This window comes from Piliocolobus tephrosceles, chromosome 6, assembly GCF_002776525.5.
Source record: "Piliocolobus tephrosceles isolate RC106 chromosome 6, ASM277652v3, whole genome shotgun sequence".
Lineage (NCBI taxonomy): Eukaryota > Metazoa > Chordata > Mammalia > Primates > Cercopithecidae > Piliocolobus > Piliocolobus tephrosceles.
Window position 1 is genome coordinate 90,379,502 of NC_045439.1, and position 15,363 is coordinate 90,394,864.

Genomic DNA, 15,363 nt, shown 5'->3' on the forward strand with positions numbered 1-15,363 from the left:
GAGCTCAGTCTGTGAGCAGTTTTGAGGAAAGACGCCAGAGGGTATGCCCAGTTTGAGCACATGGCAGGATGTCTGGTTGGAGCGTCATTCAGGAAGTTGGAGCTGTTGAAACTCTCAACCTAAAGCAGAGAGGCTGGGTCAGCCTGCGGCCCAAAGCACAGCCCTCTTCCTTGTGCACAGTCCTCCTCAGCTGGGTTACCCGGGCACCTGTAAGCTGAGGAGCCGGTTGACCCTGCCCTGGGGTACACTGCCTCTCTGGAACAGCTCTTGCTGTCCGGGGAGAGTCCTTTGCTGCTGGGCTGCTTGGGCTAAGCTGACTGGAGGATGGGATTGGGGACAGGGGCTGAGTCACCTGCCTCCTCCCAGCCCCTCTCACTCCCTACTCTCATGCACTCATGGGACTGTGCTATTTTTTGGCAAACCAGCTGTTGTGTAAACCATATGTCTTTCAGGGATTCCTCATCACGTCTGGTTGACTGATGGTGCTATTTCTTGTTATTAGTATTATTTTTTGTTATGGATTTATTCTTTTGAAAAATCTCTCAGCTATTACTTCTGTGCATTGGGACCGAAGATGGGAAGAAGCAGCTAAGGCTCCACCTGCCCCGTGGACTTTTCTTCCTCTCCTCACCCTTCACCATGACTGTTGCTAGTCTAGGCTGTTGGTATTAATGAATACCCAGCTCTTTTTTTTTTTTCTTTGAGGAGACGAGGAGACATTTAGGAAGATAAAACAGGCAGACTGTCCCAACTGGTTTTTCTTTCAGATTTTTAATTCTCCAAATGATAGATATGCCTACAGCTTGCTGGCCAGCCCGTTCAGTTCTTCATAACCAATAGGCACTGATATGCATCTGCAGCGTGCACACCCTTGTCCTTGGCACTCGGGCAGTCCAAGAAAATGAGGACTGGGCTGGGGCTGTCCTGGAATGTCCACAGTCTAGCAAAGATGTGCACACACATAACCGGAGCACCAGTGGGAAGCGAAGCCTGCCCCAGAAGGATTCAGGGGAGGGGATTTGGAAGGGCAAGAGATCCTGCTAGAGAGAGCAGGGAAGGCCTCAAAGAGTTGCCAGGATTTGAACATACAGGACAGAGGAGAAGTCAGTCAGTATACGTGTGGTGAGGGAGCCTGTGGGAACTCGGGAATGGCAGTTGTGTGTGGTAAAAGTGGGGAGCCTGAGAAGGGGGGTGGTATCAGCCAGTTGGTGTTCACATTCCACTGTCAGTTTCAGAAAGTCTGGACTCCTAATTTCTTATTTGTTTCTCAGCTGAGGGCTCTAAGAACAAATCTTCAGTGAGGATATTTTATATTGCATTTGGTGCTGTCACTCCTGGCTGCAGGCTGAGCTCTGGATGTGTAAACAGTATTGTGTGCACACTCATGGCTCCAGTGCTTAGAACAGTCCATTCTCCTTCCTGAGGCATCTGGGTTGCTGATGGGATCTCTTGGGTCTTTCCTCTGCAGGAGACTACACAGACTTCTATTCCTCTCGGCAGCATGCTACCAACGTCGGAATCATGTTCAGGGACAAGGAGAATGCATTGATGCCAAATTGGTATGTTCTGGGCCAAATGTTTGCATAAGTTCAAAGTCTTTCTTTTCATTTCCAGCAGCATGTTTGTCTCAGGGGCTGCCAAGTTCTTCTTAAAGTAAACTGGGGAGGAAAAGCAGTTATGATGTTGCAACCTCTGGAAGCAGTGGTCTCAGCTTCTGGTTTCCTGCTCAGCTTGGCTCAGGACTTGCTGAGGGATGGAAGGGCAAGTCTCTTAAGCTCCTTTGGACAGCAGGGGTTGGAATTAGATTCCCTGAATCACTATGCTCCTTCTGGAGTCTTTCATTTATAAGCTGTGTATTATCGTACTATGGGCAAGTCTTAGACTCTAGCATGCTCCATACTTACGTTTTCTGATGAATGAGAATCCTCAAATGTGCCCAGTGCTGTATATTCCTCAACATGTGATCTGTTTCATTCATTTGTTTGATCCTCATAGTAGTTCTGTGATGTCACAAGGCCATGATTGTAAGCCCCATTTTACAGATGGGAAAATGGGCTCAGAGAAGGATCAACTTGCCTGAGCACAACAGGGCCACAGTCTGTCTCCCAGCCCCCAGATCAGGCCATTTACCAAACTGAGGATGCAGAGCTGGGATCCTTGCCCTTTGTTCTGTGTTGTCCGCTGGATGAGATGATTCCTTGGAACTGAAGAGGGCTTGGACGCAGTGACAGGCATACACCCCAGGCCCCGGTGCCATCAGTCACACACAGGAGCTGGGTTAGGGATGGGGCTTTACTCTCTCTCGAGTGAGTGTCTCCAGTAGGCTATGCTATGAGGGGAGGGTCTGTTAGAACCAAGATGAAGAAGAAAGAAAGGGAGAGAGAGCAGTTCCAAGCCAGACATGTTGAGCAACAAGGCCAAGGTTGCAGAACAAGGCATGGGTGAATCTGAGACCAGAACCCATACTCCGGGTTCCAGGCTCCCATGTGAGATGGGCAAATATTTGAGACTCTTGCATTTTACAGACTCCAGGCTGTATTTGTCCCCAGCCGGCTTCAACTTGTCTATCTGAGTGTCCTTGGCAGTGATGACCCAGTGGACTGCCCAGCCCCAGAAGAGCTGGCTATCACCTATGTGCCAGGATCCCAGTGGCCAAAAGGCACGGGTACCAGGAAGTGAGAGGAGAGCCGGGACCTGGGAAATGAGTGTTGACTGTGTCTGAAACCAAGTGTGGGGGCCACAGCCATCCTTGCCCCATGTTCTTCTGCTGAATAAGAGCAAATAGGCCTTCTCTAGCCATGTTTGATGCAAGATGACCCACGGCTGTGACTTTTTAACTTTATGTACATAGTCTTTATTATAAATGTAGCGTATATTTACTGGAATTAACCCAAACACTACAGAAAATATGTAAAGTAAAACATTTACAATTTAAAATGTGTCTTCTCTTTGACCTGCAATGCTCACTTTCATGCATCTATCCTACAGAAATAAAAGCACCAGTGGGTTGTATCCAAGAGCAGGGATGTTAATTAGCAGAGTTTCTAGTGGCCCAGAGCTGGAAGTAATCTGAATGCTTATCGGTGGAGGAATGGTTGAAAAATTGGTCTATTCACAATATGAAATGTTTTGTAGCTAGTGAAAGATTTAGATCAAGAGAGATGTTCATTGATCTATGTTAAGTGAAATAAGTAAACTATAGGCAATTAGGTAAAGTGTGTTTCACTTTTATAAAAAAAGTACAAAAAATATATATGTACATACACACTGTATTAGTTTTCTGTTACTGCTGTAACAAATTACCACAAACTTGGTGGCTTAAAACATAAATATATTCTCTTCTAGTTCTGGAGGCCAGAAGTTGAAAATCAGTCTCACTGGCTAAAGCCAAGGTGTCAGCAGGGCTGGTTCCTTCTGGAGGCTCTAGGAGAGAACCCATTGCCTTGACTTTTCAGCTTTAGAGGTTGCCTGTATCCCTTGCCTTTTGACCCCTTCCTCACATCACTCCAACCACTCGCTTCCACTGTTATATTTCCTACTTCCTCCTTTGACCTTGCCTCTGTCTATAAGGACCCTTGTGATTACATTTAGGGCTCACTCAAATAACCAGGGACAGTATCCCTATCTCAAGATCCCTAACTTAATCACATCTGCAAAACCCTTTTTACCATGTAATAATATCCACAGGCTGCAGGGATGAGGATCTGGATATCTTTTGGAGGGCTATTTTTCAGCTTAACACACACATATGCATGTGCACGTGCACACACACACACTTATGCATACATTATTTCCATAGGCTGGTATGAGCATACAGAAAGGCAAAAAATATCAGACTGCAGATTAACATTGCTTTCCTCAGGGGAGTGGCTGGATGGGGAGAAATTACTAACTCCTTTTTTTCATCTGAATTGTTTGCATTATTACATGCCATGTAATTGCATGCAATTGAATTTTATAATTTAATCCAATAAAGGAACCAAAGTGGGTAAAAAAGGGAGCTCTTCCTCAGCCACTCACCAGGGGCAACTGCTTTGAACAAGTTGGATGTGCTGCCTCCTGTACTTTGCTCCAGGTTACACATGCATGACTACACATATGCACGCACACATATGCATTTTATTTCTTTCGTTAACAAAGTGAGGCCATGCTGAAATTTGCTTTTTTTCACTTCATCATTGACATATCTCCATGTAAAGAAGTTTAAATCTACCTCAGTCTTTTACAAAATAAGCTTTTTGGAGTAGGTAATACAAGATAATTACACAGTAAAATATCATTTTTATAAAAAGATACAAAAATATGGTACAGTAGGGCTGGGCGCAGTGGCTCACATCTGTAATCCCAGCACTTTGGGAGGCTGAGGTGGGTGGATCACAAGGTCAGGAGTTTGAGACCAGCCTGGCCAATATGGTGAAACCCTGTCTCTACTAAAAGTACAAAAATTAGCAGCTGGGCGTGGTGGCTCACGTCTGTAATCCCAGCACTTTGGGAGGCCGAGACGGGTGGATCACCTGAGGTCAGGAGTTCGAGACCAGCCTGGCCAACATGATAAAACCTCATCTCTACAAAAGTACAAAAATTAGCTGGGCATGATGGCGGGTGCCTGTAATCCCAGCTAGTTGGGAGACTGAGGCAGAAGAATCACTTGAACCTGGGAGGTGGAGGTTGCAGTGAGCTGAGATCATGCCATTGCACTCCAGCCTGGGCAAGAGAGTGAGATTCTGTCTCAAAAAAAAACAGGTGCGGTGGCGGACACCAGTAGTCGCAGCTAATTGGGAGGCTGAGGCAGGAGAATCATTTGAACCCAGGAGGTGGAGGTTGCAGTGAGCCAAGATCACGCCACTGCACTCCAGCCTAGGTGACAAAGCGAGACTCTGTCTCAAACCTCACCACCCTGGTGCCCCCAAAAACAGTACAGTAATGAAAGTGTCTAGAAATATAGGGAAATGAGGACCATGCTGGTTTCCTCTAGGGTGAGGGGCAGGAAGGGAGGGAAGAAGAGTGAGACCAGGGAGGGATCCCAAGGATGCATTGGACTGAATTAGTGAAGCTCCTTGGTAGTGCATGGTGACTTTTGTTATTACATGTTTTTGTACATCATAAATATTGCAAAATAATTTATCAAACATTTAAAAAATTAAAAGCAATAAAAAGAGTCAATATATATGCGTGGTTGAGAATTCAAAAGGTACTTAAGGGTAAACAATGGGAAAAAACAGAACTCAACCACCTATGGGCCACCATCCAGTTCCCTTCTCCAGAGGCAAAACTGTTAATCAGTGTCACATATATATTTTCTTTTCTTTTTTTTTTTTTTTTTGAGACAGAGTCTCGCTCTGTCACCCAGGCTGGAGTGCAGTGGTGCGATCTCAGCTCACCGCAAGCTCCGCCTCCTGGGTTCACGCCATTCTCCTGCCTCAGCCTCCCAAGTAGCTGGGACTACAGGCGCCCGCCACCTCGCCCGGCTAATTTTTTGTATTTTTAGTAGAGACAGGGTTTCACCATGTTAGCCAGGATGGTCTCGATCTCCTGACCTCGTGATCCGCCTTCCGAAGTGCTGGGATTATAGGCTTGAACCACCACGCCTGGCCTTCTTTCTCTTTCTTTCTTTCTTTTTTTTTTTTTTGAGACAGGGTCTTACTTGGTCACCCAGGCTGGAGTGCAGTGGCATGACCTTGGCTCACTGCAGCTTTGACCTCCCAGGTTAAAGCCATCCTCCTGCCTCAGCCCCCTAAGTAGCTGGGACTAAAGGTGCATGCCACCATGCCTGGCTAATTTTTGTATTTTTTGTAGAGATGAGTTTTCGCCATGTTGACCAGGCTGGTCTCAAACTCCCGGACTCAAGTGATCCGCCTGCCTTGGCCCCCCAGAGTGCTGGGGTTATAGGCATGAGTCACCGTGCCTGGACTTCTTATATATTTTTTCACAGATGTTTTCGCATACTCTGCCAGTTTATCTATACAGTCACTTCTCTATTATTTGTTTAAAAGGTGTTTTATAAGTGATAGAAATTAACCCTTTGTTGCAATGCATTGCAAATATTTTCTCCTGGTATGTTCTTTTTTCTTTGTTTGCCAGTCTTTCTAGATACAGAGTTTTGCATTTTTATAAAGTCAAGCATGCCAATCATTTTCCTTATGGCATTTACTTTTGTGTAATGTTTAGAAAGGCTTTCTCCACCCCAAGAATTTGGAAATTTTGTGTATCTGTGTGTTTTTTGTTGTTGTTGTTGTTGTTTTTTCTAGTGCCTGTATTAGCCTTTCTTTGTACATTTAGATCTTGAATCTATCTGGATTTCCTTTTATGTGTGAGGTGTGGTGTGGGTCTGTATCCATTTCCTGGGGCTGCTATGAGAAAAAGTCACAACAACAGGAATTTATCTCCTCAGTTTCTGGAGGCCATAAGTCTGCAATCAAGGTGTCAGCAGGGCCATCTCCTCCTGAAGCTTCTAGGACCATCCCTGTCCTTGCTGCTTCCAGCTTCTAGGGGCTGCAGGCGTTCCTTGTGGCTGCATCACTCCAGTGTCTGCCTCTGTCTTCACATGGCCTTCTCCTCCTCTCTACATCGTCTCTTCATTTCTAATTGGATTTAGGGCTCACCTGGATAATCCAGGATGATCACATCTCAAGATTCTTAACTTGATTAACTGTAAAAAGACTCTTTTTCCATATTTTCTGGGAGTTAGGACATGGCTGTATCTTTTTTTTTTTTTTTTTTTTTGAGGCGGAGTTTTACTCTGTTGCCCAGGCTGGAGTGCAGTGGTGCGATCTCTGTTCACTGCAACCTCCACCTCCCAGGTTCAAGTGATTCTCCTGCCTCAGCCTCCCGAATAGCTGGGACTACAGGCATGCACCACCATGCTGGCTAATTTTCGTATTTTTAGTAAAGATGGGTTTCACCATATTACCCAAGCTGTTCTCGAACTCCTGGCCTCGTGTAATCTGCCTGCCTCGGCCTCCCAAAGTGCTGGGATTACAGGCGCGAGCCACTGCACCTAGTCCAGAATTTTCTTCCTTTTTGAGGCTGAATAATATTCTACTGTATGTATGTACCACAGTTTGTTTATCCATGTATCCATGGATGGAAACTTATAAGCACCTTTTGATTTTTGAGCCATATGTATATGGCGACTCTTTGTTTCTAATTTTTGAAGTTTTTAAACTTAATCGACAACATATAACAGCTCTGATGCCCTTCATTCTCTTGCCTTTCTTTCTCAGGCTGCACTTACCAGTGGGCTACCATGGCCGTGCCTCCTCCATTGTGGTGTCTGGCACCCCAATCCGAAGGCCCATGGGACAGATGAAACCTGATGACTGTAAGTGACCCCCGCATCCAGACCCTGCTGGGGCCCAGCTCTTTGTTCCCACACAGTGAGTTCTGTGGCCTCACTCACAGCAGTCTTTTTTTTTTTCGGGTGTTATTCCAGCTAAGCCTCCTGTATATGGTGCCTGCAAGCTCTTGGACATGGAGCTGGAAATGGTAAGTAAGCTTGGTGTTTTATTGCCACGGGATCTATAGACACCCAGCAGGAGAGCCCTCTGGGATGGCTCCCGGCACCACGAGCTGCCCACTCCTCTCCTCTTCAGCCACATTGGCAGCTGCTCTGTGTCCCCACCTGGCCGTCAGAAGGACAGTCGAGTCTCATTACTTGCAGATTCTTTATTTGAGAATTCACAACTATTTGCTAATATTTATTTGTAAGTCCAAAATTAATATTCACAGAGCTTTTGTGGGCACGTGTGGACATGCGCAGAGCAGTGAAACATGAGCTGCCCGGTGAGCACGTTCCCAGGTGAGGCTGGACAAGGTGTTACTCTGCCTTGTTGTCTCAGCTCATGCTGTAAACACGTGTCCTTTGTGGTCTATTTAGTGCCATGTTTTTTGTGTATCTGTGCTTTTTTGGCGGTTTCACTGTTTTTTTATAATGGCCTCAAGTGCAGTGCTGAAGTGCCGTCTAGTGTCCGTAGCACAGGAAGACTGTGATGTGCCTAATGGAGAGAATATGCGTGTTAGTAAGCTTCATTCAGGCAAGGTACAGTGCTGCTGCCTGAGCCCAATGTTCATGAATCAACAAAATATATTACATAAAGTGTTTTTAAGCAGAAACATACATAAAACAAGGTTATATAGTTAAGTTTTGATTAGTTGATAAACATTTTCTGACTAAAGGCTTGTAGGAACCTAATCCTGTGTTTCCTCTGGGAACAGTCATTCTGTATTTGCTAATTCTGTGTTCATGATGACTTTATAAAAACTAATTACCCGGCCAGGCACAGTGGCTCATGCCTGTAATCCCAGCACTTTGGGAGGCCAACGTGGGTGGATCACCTGAGGTCAGGAGTTCAAGACCAGCCTGGTCAACATGGTGAAATCCTGTCTCTATTAAAAATACAAAAATTAGCTGGGGATGGTGGCAGATGCCTGTAATCCCAGCTACTTGGGAGGCTGGAGCAGGAGAATTGCTTGAACTCACGAGGCAGAGGTTGCAGTGAGCAGAGATCATGCCATTACACTCCAGCCTGGTTGACAGAGCAAGACTCCATCTCAAAAACAAACAAACAAAACAACAATAACAACAAAAAACCCCAAAATAATAATTAACAGGAGTGACAAGAATTGACTGTATCAGCCCCATAGAGGGGCCCACACAACCTCAGAACTGTGGTCACTGTAGGGCTGCATACTTTTTTAAATTAAACTTTTTATTTTGAGGTCATTATAGACTCACATGCAGTTGTGAGGAATAATACGGAGATCCCAATACCCTTCACACAGCCTCCCCCGATGGCAGCATCCTTTGTAACCATGGTGCCTATCACAACCTGGATGTTGATGTTGGTATAGTTGGTCCCACCACCTGAGGATCCCTCATGCTGCAGGGCTGCCCATTTTCCAGAGGGGACATGGAAATCTGGGCAGCCCCCAAGGTGAGGGGACCAGGAAAGTGATGGGAAGGAGGAGCTGACCTGGGGGAGGGAGTGCTCCAGGGACCTGGCAGTGTCTTCAGCATCTCCTGGGTTGTCTGATGCCCAAGGGTGGAGTCAGCCTCCATGTGGGAAATGCAGGCAGGCAGGTGGAGGGGGCTTTCCCATAGTCAGCACCTACAGTTTTAGGCATTGCCTCAGGAAACTCTGAGTGCCTCATCACTGATGGTGTAGAAGAAGCTGTCGTGGGGCCACCGAGTCAGGCTGAGGCAATGGGAAGCCTTGGTTGGCGGAGGCAGGCTGGAAGGCCCGTCTGCTTTTCTGGAGCTCCCTGTCTCTCCTGGGCTTCCATGTGATTTCTCTGGATTCAGTCCAGAGGAGGGAAATGAGTGGGCACTGCTGAATAGCCTGTGGATAGCAGAGCATTCCCTGCCAGCCCTCTGCCTCCTCTTGCCTTAGCAAGGGTGCCATGTGAGACTTTGGGAGGAGGACTCCCAACTGAGATTCATCAGAGCAGGGCATCTGAGCCCTGGTTTGGGGCCACGGTCTTCTCTCTGGGAGAGCTAAGGACTCTGCAGGCAGACACTTCACCCATGTTGGTCCCTGTTGAGAGGGGGAGAGAAAAGACAGAGAGAGTCAGCGTGTGGAGAAATGGTTGGGGCAGAGAACCCAGGTCACCTGGACTGAAGGTTGTGGGATTCTCCATAAGATAGTGCTTTTGGGTTCTTTTTTTATCTTGATGAAAAGTTTGCAATGTTTACTGTCACAGAACAAATACAATGGTGACTAAGTTTTGCAAAGTCATGGCTGAGTCTATGTGTTTTTGAAAGAGATTTTCCCAATTTTTTCTTTCTAATGATGTCTGGCTAGTCTGTTGGTTCATGGACATCACGTTGGTGCTGATTTTCTTTAGAGGTAGTGGGGTGATGGACTGGGGTTAGAGGCTGTGGGGTGTGCTCTCTCTGGCACTATTTGCTGCATGAAGGAGGCAGTCTTTTGGTTTTTCATTTTTAAAATTTTTATTTTTATTTTATTTTATTTTTTTGAGACAGGGTCTTGCTCTGTCACCCAGGCTGGAGTGCAGTGGCGTGATCTCGGCCCACTGCAGCCTTGACCTCCCTGGCTCAAGCAGTCCACCCACATAAGCCTCCTAAGTACCTGGGACTGCAGACAGGTGCCACCATGCCTGGCTAATTTTGTTTATTTTTTGTACAGGTGGATCTCACTATGTTGCTCAGGCTTGTCTCAAACTCCTAGGCTCAAGTGATCCTTCCACCTCAGCCTCCCAAAGTGCTGAGATTATAGACGTGAGCCACAGTGTCTGGCCTGGCTTTTCATGACATGAATACAAACTCTGATAGTTTCAGTTTTACAAGCCCCATGTAGCTGTCAAGTCTTGAAAGGCAAAGCCTGTATGGGATGAAGAGGAAAGAGCAGAGTGGTCTGGGATGCACTGAAGGGAGGGGAGGCTGCTGTGGAGCTCAGGGGCGTGGAAGGAAGGCTGGGGGCGGGGGCAGGGCACACCACTGCACGCTGCTTTCCTGAGGCGTCTACCTGACCTCTGACTTAGAAACACAGTGGATTCTTGCCAGGCCCCTGTGACAGTCCTGATCCATGGCTGGAGTTTGGAAATACCTGACCTTTGCTCTCTAGGTGACAAGTGACCTGGGCGGGCAGATCAGCTCCAGATTCTAATGAACTCTCCCCCATGTCAGGCTTTTTTTGTAGGCCCTGGAAACAGATTGGGAGAGCCGATCCCCATTACCAAGGCCCATGAGCACATTTTTGGGATGGTCCTTATGAACGACTGGAGTGGTAATTACTGGAGCTCTGCTTCTGTGGAGATGAGGGGGAGGAGGCTGGGGACTGGGGGCAATTTCATAGAAGCTGAAGATCTGGTGCAGGTCAAAAGTGGCAGTTGATGCAGTGACTGAGAGTGTGGGTTTGGGTATCAAACAAAGTTTCAGCTCTAAGAACTCAGGCCACTCACTTAACTCCTCTGAGCTCCAGTTTCCTCATGAGTGGCTAGGGACACGGCTGACACCATAACTAATATTTACTGAGCACTTATGTGTCAGGCCCTGTGCTTAACACCCTACATATATTCTCCCGCTGATCCCTACGTGGTATGTGCAATGTTATCATTCCCATTTTACAGATGAGGAATTGAGGCACAGGGAGATTTCAGTTAATTGCTGAACTAAGATTTGAAGCAAAACAGTCCAGCTTCTGAGCCTGAGCTCTCAACCCTTTGCCATACGTGGGAGGAAGGTGGCACTGTAAGCCCCAGGAAGTGTCTCCCTCATAGTTTGAGGATGAGCTTCCGGGCCCTTCCCGGGGGATATCCTGACCACCACTGGGTCATCCTTTTCTTTGCTGTAGCCTGGCACAGTGGCCTCAAAGGACCTCTGTCCTTGGCACTGGTTGCTCTTGCCCCTTGGTCCTGGGGCAGCATGGCTGGGGCTGAGCTTTGTGGAGGGGGCTGTGCTGGGTGTCTGCTCCCTGGTCAAGGGCAGGAGGGGATCTTGCGGAGAGGCCCTGATCAGCATTTGTAAGTCCTGGGTGTGCCCTTCTTTTGCAGCACGAGACATTCAGAAGTGGGAGTATGTCCCTCTCGGGCCATTCCTTGGGAAGAGTTTTGGGACCACCATCTCTCCGTGGGTGGTGCCCATGGATGCTCTCATGCCCTTTGCTGTGCCGAACCCGAAGCAGGTAAGCACCACTCTCTGCAGGAAGCTCCCAAACCCAGCCCTTCTGCCTCCAAACCTGCTTGCCCACTGAGTGGACATGCCGGGCATGCAGACCATCGGGAGGGAAGCCCTGTGCCCACGGCATGCCCACAGTGGAGTGCCTGGGAGTTCCTGGCCACGATTACCTCCAGGCAGCCAGGGGGTCATTCTCCCTTATGGTTTCCCTGACCCTGGCACAGTTCTTGGAGAAAACACAGGATTTTATAACCTTAAGAATCTTGCAAGACCAGGGGATCTGGCCAGTTGGTAGGAGGAGTCCCTGCAGGTACCAACATCGCACAACCTCCCAGGTGGCCATCAAATCGTGTTCTGTGCAAATGGTGCCACCTGGATCCCAACTCATAGAATGCGGCTTGGAGCCCAGCAACAAGGGAGTCCCGGCAGCCTCTGGTTCCCAGCACCACTGGGTCTACCACTGGGCCTAGGCCTTGACCCCTGGTCCCAGTCCCCCCTTCTCAGCCTCTTGCAATCTGCCCCACTCCATCACTGGCAACATCTGGCCAGAGTCATCTGCGACCCCATAGCCAGTGTCATGACCTTGTGTCCCCTTCAGCATGGACTTCCTGTGGCCCCTCACTCTTGTTGGCATTCCCTTACCCCTTGGCTTCTGGCATGTGACCTGTCCTCGTTCTCCAGTGTCTCTGAGTACTCACGATGCCCCTCTCCAATTCTGACCTCCCTGTGGAGATCCAGGCCAAGCTCCCAGCCATTTGCACATCCTCACTTGAGCATCTCACCACTCATTTGCTGGGGGCCTCTAGCAACACCCTGTGCAGGTCCTGCACCCACACTGCTCTCCTGTGTTCCTCTGCCTCTGGGGTCATCTCATGTTTGCTGTGCTACAAACAACCTTGAGATCTTTCCCTGCAAGCCAGTTCTAGTGAAGTACTGTGGGGCTTTCACACTCGCCCCTTGCTCTCTCCTCGCTGCTCCCTGCCCACCCCTGCTCATTTTTGGTGTCCAGGACGTGGCTTTCTCTCTAGCCGGCAGCGGCCCTGTTTAGTCTCCCTAGGGCCGCAAGGCCACACCTCTCTCTGTTTGTCCTCCAGTCATCTGCCTTCTTCCAGGTCTGTCATCACAAGGCTTTGCCCACCCTCCTCTGTGCCAGCCCTTCCTGAACACCATTTATGTACAACCATCACTACTGTTACCCCTTCTGAACTATTATTTACTTAATGTTTTTCTTCAGAGTGGCTCCCAGTTTAAAACTTAATATATTAAGAAGGGAACTTTATATTCCTACTGGCATCACTAGCTACAGTGTTTCATAACTATTAGAATCACCAAAAACGATCTCATGTCCCATGGGTGACTGATGTGCCATGCTTTGGAAAACACTGCTTTTGGCCGAAGTGCAGATGTTCTGGCCCAGCCACCCAAGCTGCCTCCCTTGCTGGCTCCAGCACCAGCCAGGGCTGTCTGCTTCTTTTGTGACCCCTCTGCCTTCCAGGGGCCCTGCAATGCCCTTTCAGGCCCCAGCCTTTCCTCACAGGCCATGCTTTGTTCCCCATCTTGACCTGTCTGTTGCCCACCTTCCCTTTCTCTCCCCTCCTGTGGCTTACAGGAACATCTCTGGTTTGGCTTCTTTGACCTTTGACCTGCTGATGCCCCTTCCTTGGCTGCTTTTCCTGGAGCCCCACAGTATGATCCCCCCACTGCTATCCAGGGACACAGTGCTGGGACCCTGGAGAGGGAATGCTCCTGCTGTCTCAGACCCTCTGCCTGGGGGAACAGGTGCTGCCGGGGGCCTGACTGGTCTGGGGGCCCAGCCGGATGAGCTCAGCCCACCTGCCAGTGACCTCTGTGCTGTGCTTTGCCCTCCCAGGACCCCAGGCCTCTGCCTTATCTCTGCCATGATCAGCCCTACACATTTGACATCAACCTCTCTGTTGCCCTGAAAGGTATGTCGTGGGGGGATTGACATGGCCAGGAGCTCTGAGGGAATGTGTGCCTGTGTGCCTTGTCCTGAAGGCTCCTGAGCTTTGGCAAGGGTGGGGTCACATGCTATAGCCCTGGAGATGTGTGGCTTTTCTAAAGGAAAGAGGGCCGGGCACGGTGGCTCACGCCTGTAATCCTAGCACTTTGGGAGGCTGAGGCGGGCGGATCACAAGGTCAGGAGATCGAGACCATCTTGGCTAACACGGTGAAACCCCATCTACTAAAAATACAAAAAGTTAGCCCAGCGTGGTGGTGGACACCTGTAGTCCCAGCTACTCGGGAGGCTGAGGCAGGAGAATGGCGCGAACCCAGGAGGCGGAGCTTACAGTGAGCCGAGATGGCGCCACTGCACTCCAGCCTGGGCGACAGAGCGAGACTCCGTCTCAAAAAAATAAAATAAAATAAAATAAAATAAAATAACATAACATAAAATAAAATAGGAGGGGAGGGGATGCTCTGGTGCTCACTGGGAACCTAACTGGGCCCATAGAGCATTAACCCTATCACTGAGCTCTCAGTGATAGGGCTGAAAGGATGGAGTCCAGCACCTCTGTCTTCCACTTGAATACCGTCTCCAGCCTCTCCAGGGGCTGCCTGGCCCCTGCTCACATATCGCTACTGACCCTCACTTCTGTGGTGGGTGGCACATTTCATTGAGTGCCTGTTTGAAAGCATGTCCTTGTGGGTCTGCTCGCAGGAGGCTTGGCTGAGCCCCTGGGGCCACACAGAGCCAGAGCGTCAAGGCCCCAGATTCCCACCCTGGGCCAGCCCTGAGATAGACAGGGCCCACATCTCCCTGTGGCTGCTCAGCCCAGCTCCGTGAACAGACCGGCAGAGAGTTGGTAATAAAGAGACTGGCTCTGCAGGCCATGACTCTGCTTCTCAGCTGCGGGACTTGGGCAAGTTGCCCAACCTGGCCATGTCCTCATTTGTCATCTATGAAATGGGATAATAATGATGTTGACCTCATGGTGTGTTGTGAGGACCAAACATGTCAATTCATGCAAAGGTCTGGGACAGGGTCTGTACCTAGGAAGAGTCAGGTGTCATTTGTCAGTCCCAGTGGGGGCGCTCAGGTGGAGAGGGTTTGCCTGGTGGCCACACACAGACCTCCTAGCCACACTCTGGCCACATCTCCTTTTTAGCTACATTCCTTTCTTTTTTTCTCTCTCTCTCTCTTTTTTTTTTTTTTCCTGAGACAGAGTTTCACTTTTGTTACCCAGGCTGGAGTGCAGTGGTGCGATCTTGGCTCACCACAACCTTCGCCCCTGGGTCCAAGCAGTTCTTCTGTCTCAGTCTCCTGTGTAGCTGGGATTACAGGCATGTGCCACCACACCTGGCTAATTTTGTAATTTTAGTAGAGATGGAGTTTCTTCACGTTGGTCAGGATGTTCTCGAACTCCTGACCTTAGGTGATCCACCTGCCTCAGCCTCCCAAAGTGCTGGGATTACAGGCGTGAGCCACCGCGCCCAGCCAGCTCCATTCCATTCTTCCATCTGCTCTGTCTGCACACACCAGGCTTTGCCGTGTCTTTCTCACTGCCAGTTCCAGGGTCTCGGCCCTTCATGAGGTGGTTCCTGTCAGGAGGCTCAGTACCCTGCAGGAGTGAGGAGCTGTCGCCATGGGAGCAGGATGCTCCATGGAGAAAGGGCTGCCACAGAGAGCCTCCTGGCTGCTCATGGTCCCCTGGGAAGCTGTGCTGGGCCTGCTCTTTCAGGTTCCAGGTCAGGTAGCTGAGGCTCAG

General features: G+C 49.0%; 1 protein-coding gene across 5 annotated transcripts in view; it reads left to right on the forward strand.

The window, feature by feature from the left end:
• FAH (fumarylacetoacetate hydrolase) overlaps positions 1-15,363 on the forward strand; it is a 35,804-nt gene that overhangs the window by 8,869 nt on the left and 11,572 nt on the right. For all 5 annotated transcript variants that reach the window (XM_023193369.2, XM_023193370.2, XM_023193368.2 and 2 more), the window contains 6 exons: positions 1,469-1,559; positions 7,224-7,321; positions 7,433-7,485; positions 10,646-10,745; positions 11,512-11,642; positions 13,506-13,581. In XM_023193369.2, coding sequence (XP_023049137.1) covers positions 1,469-1,559; positions 7,224-7,321; positions 7,433-7,485; positions 10,646-10,745; positions 11,512-11,642; positions 13,506-13,581 — 549 coding nt within the window. The remainder of the gene's footprint in view (positions 1-1,468; positions 1,560-7,223; positions 7,322-7,432; positions 7,486-10,645; positions 10,746-11,511; positions 11,643-13,505; positions 13,582-15,363) is intronic.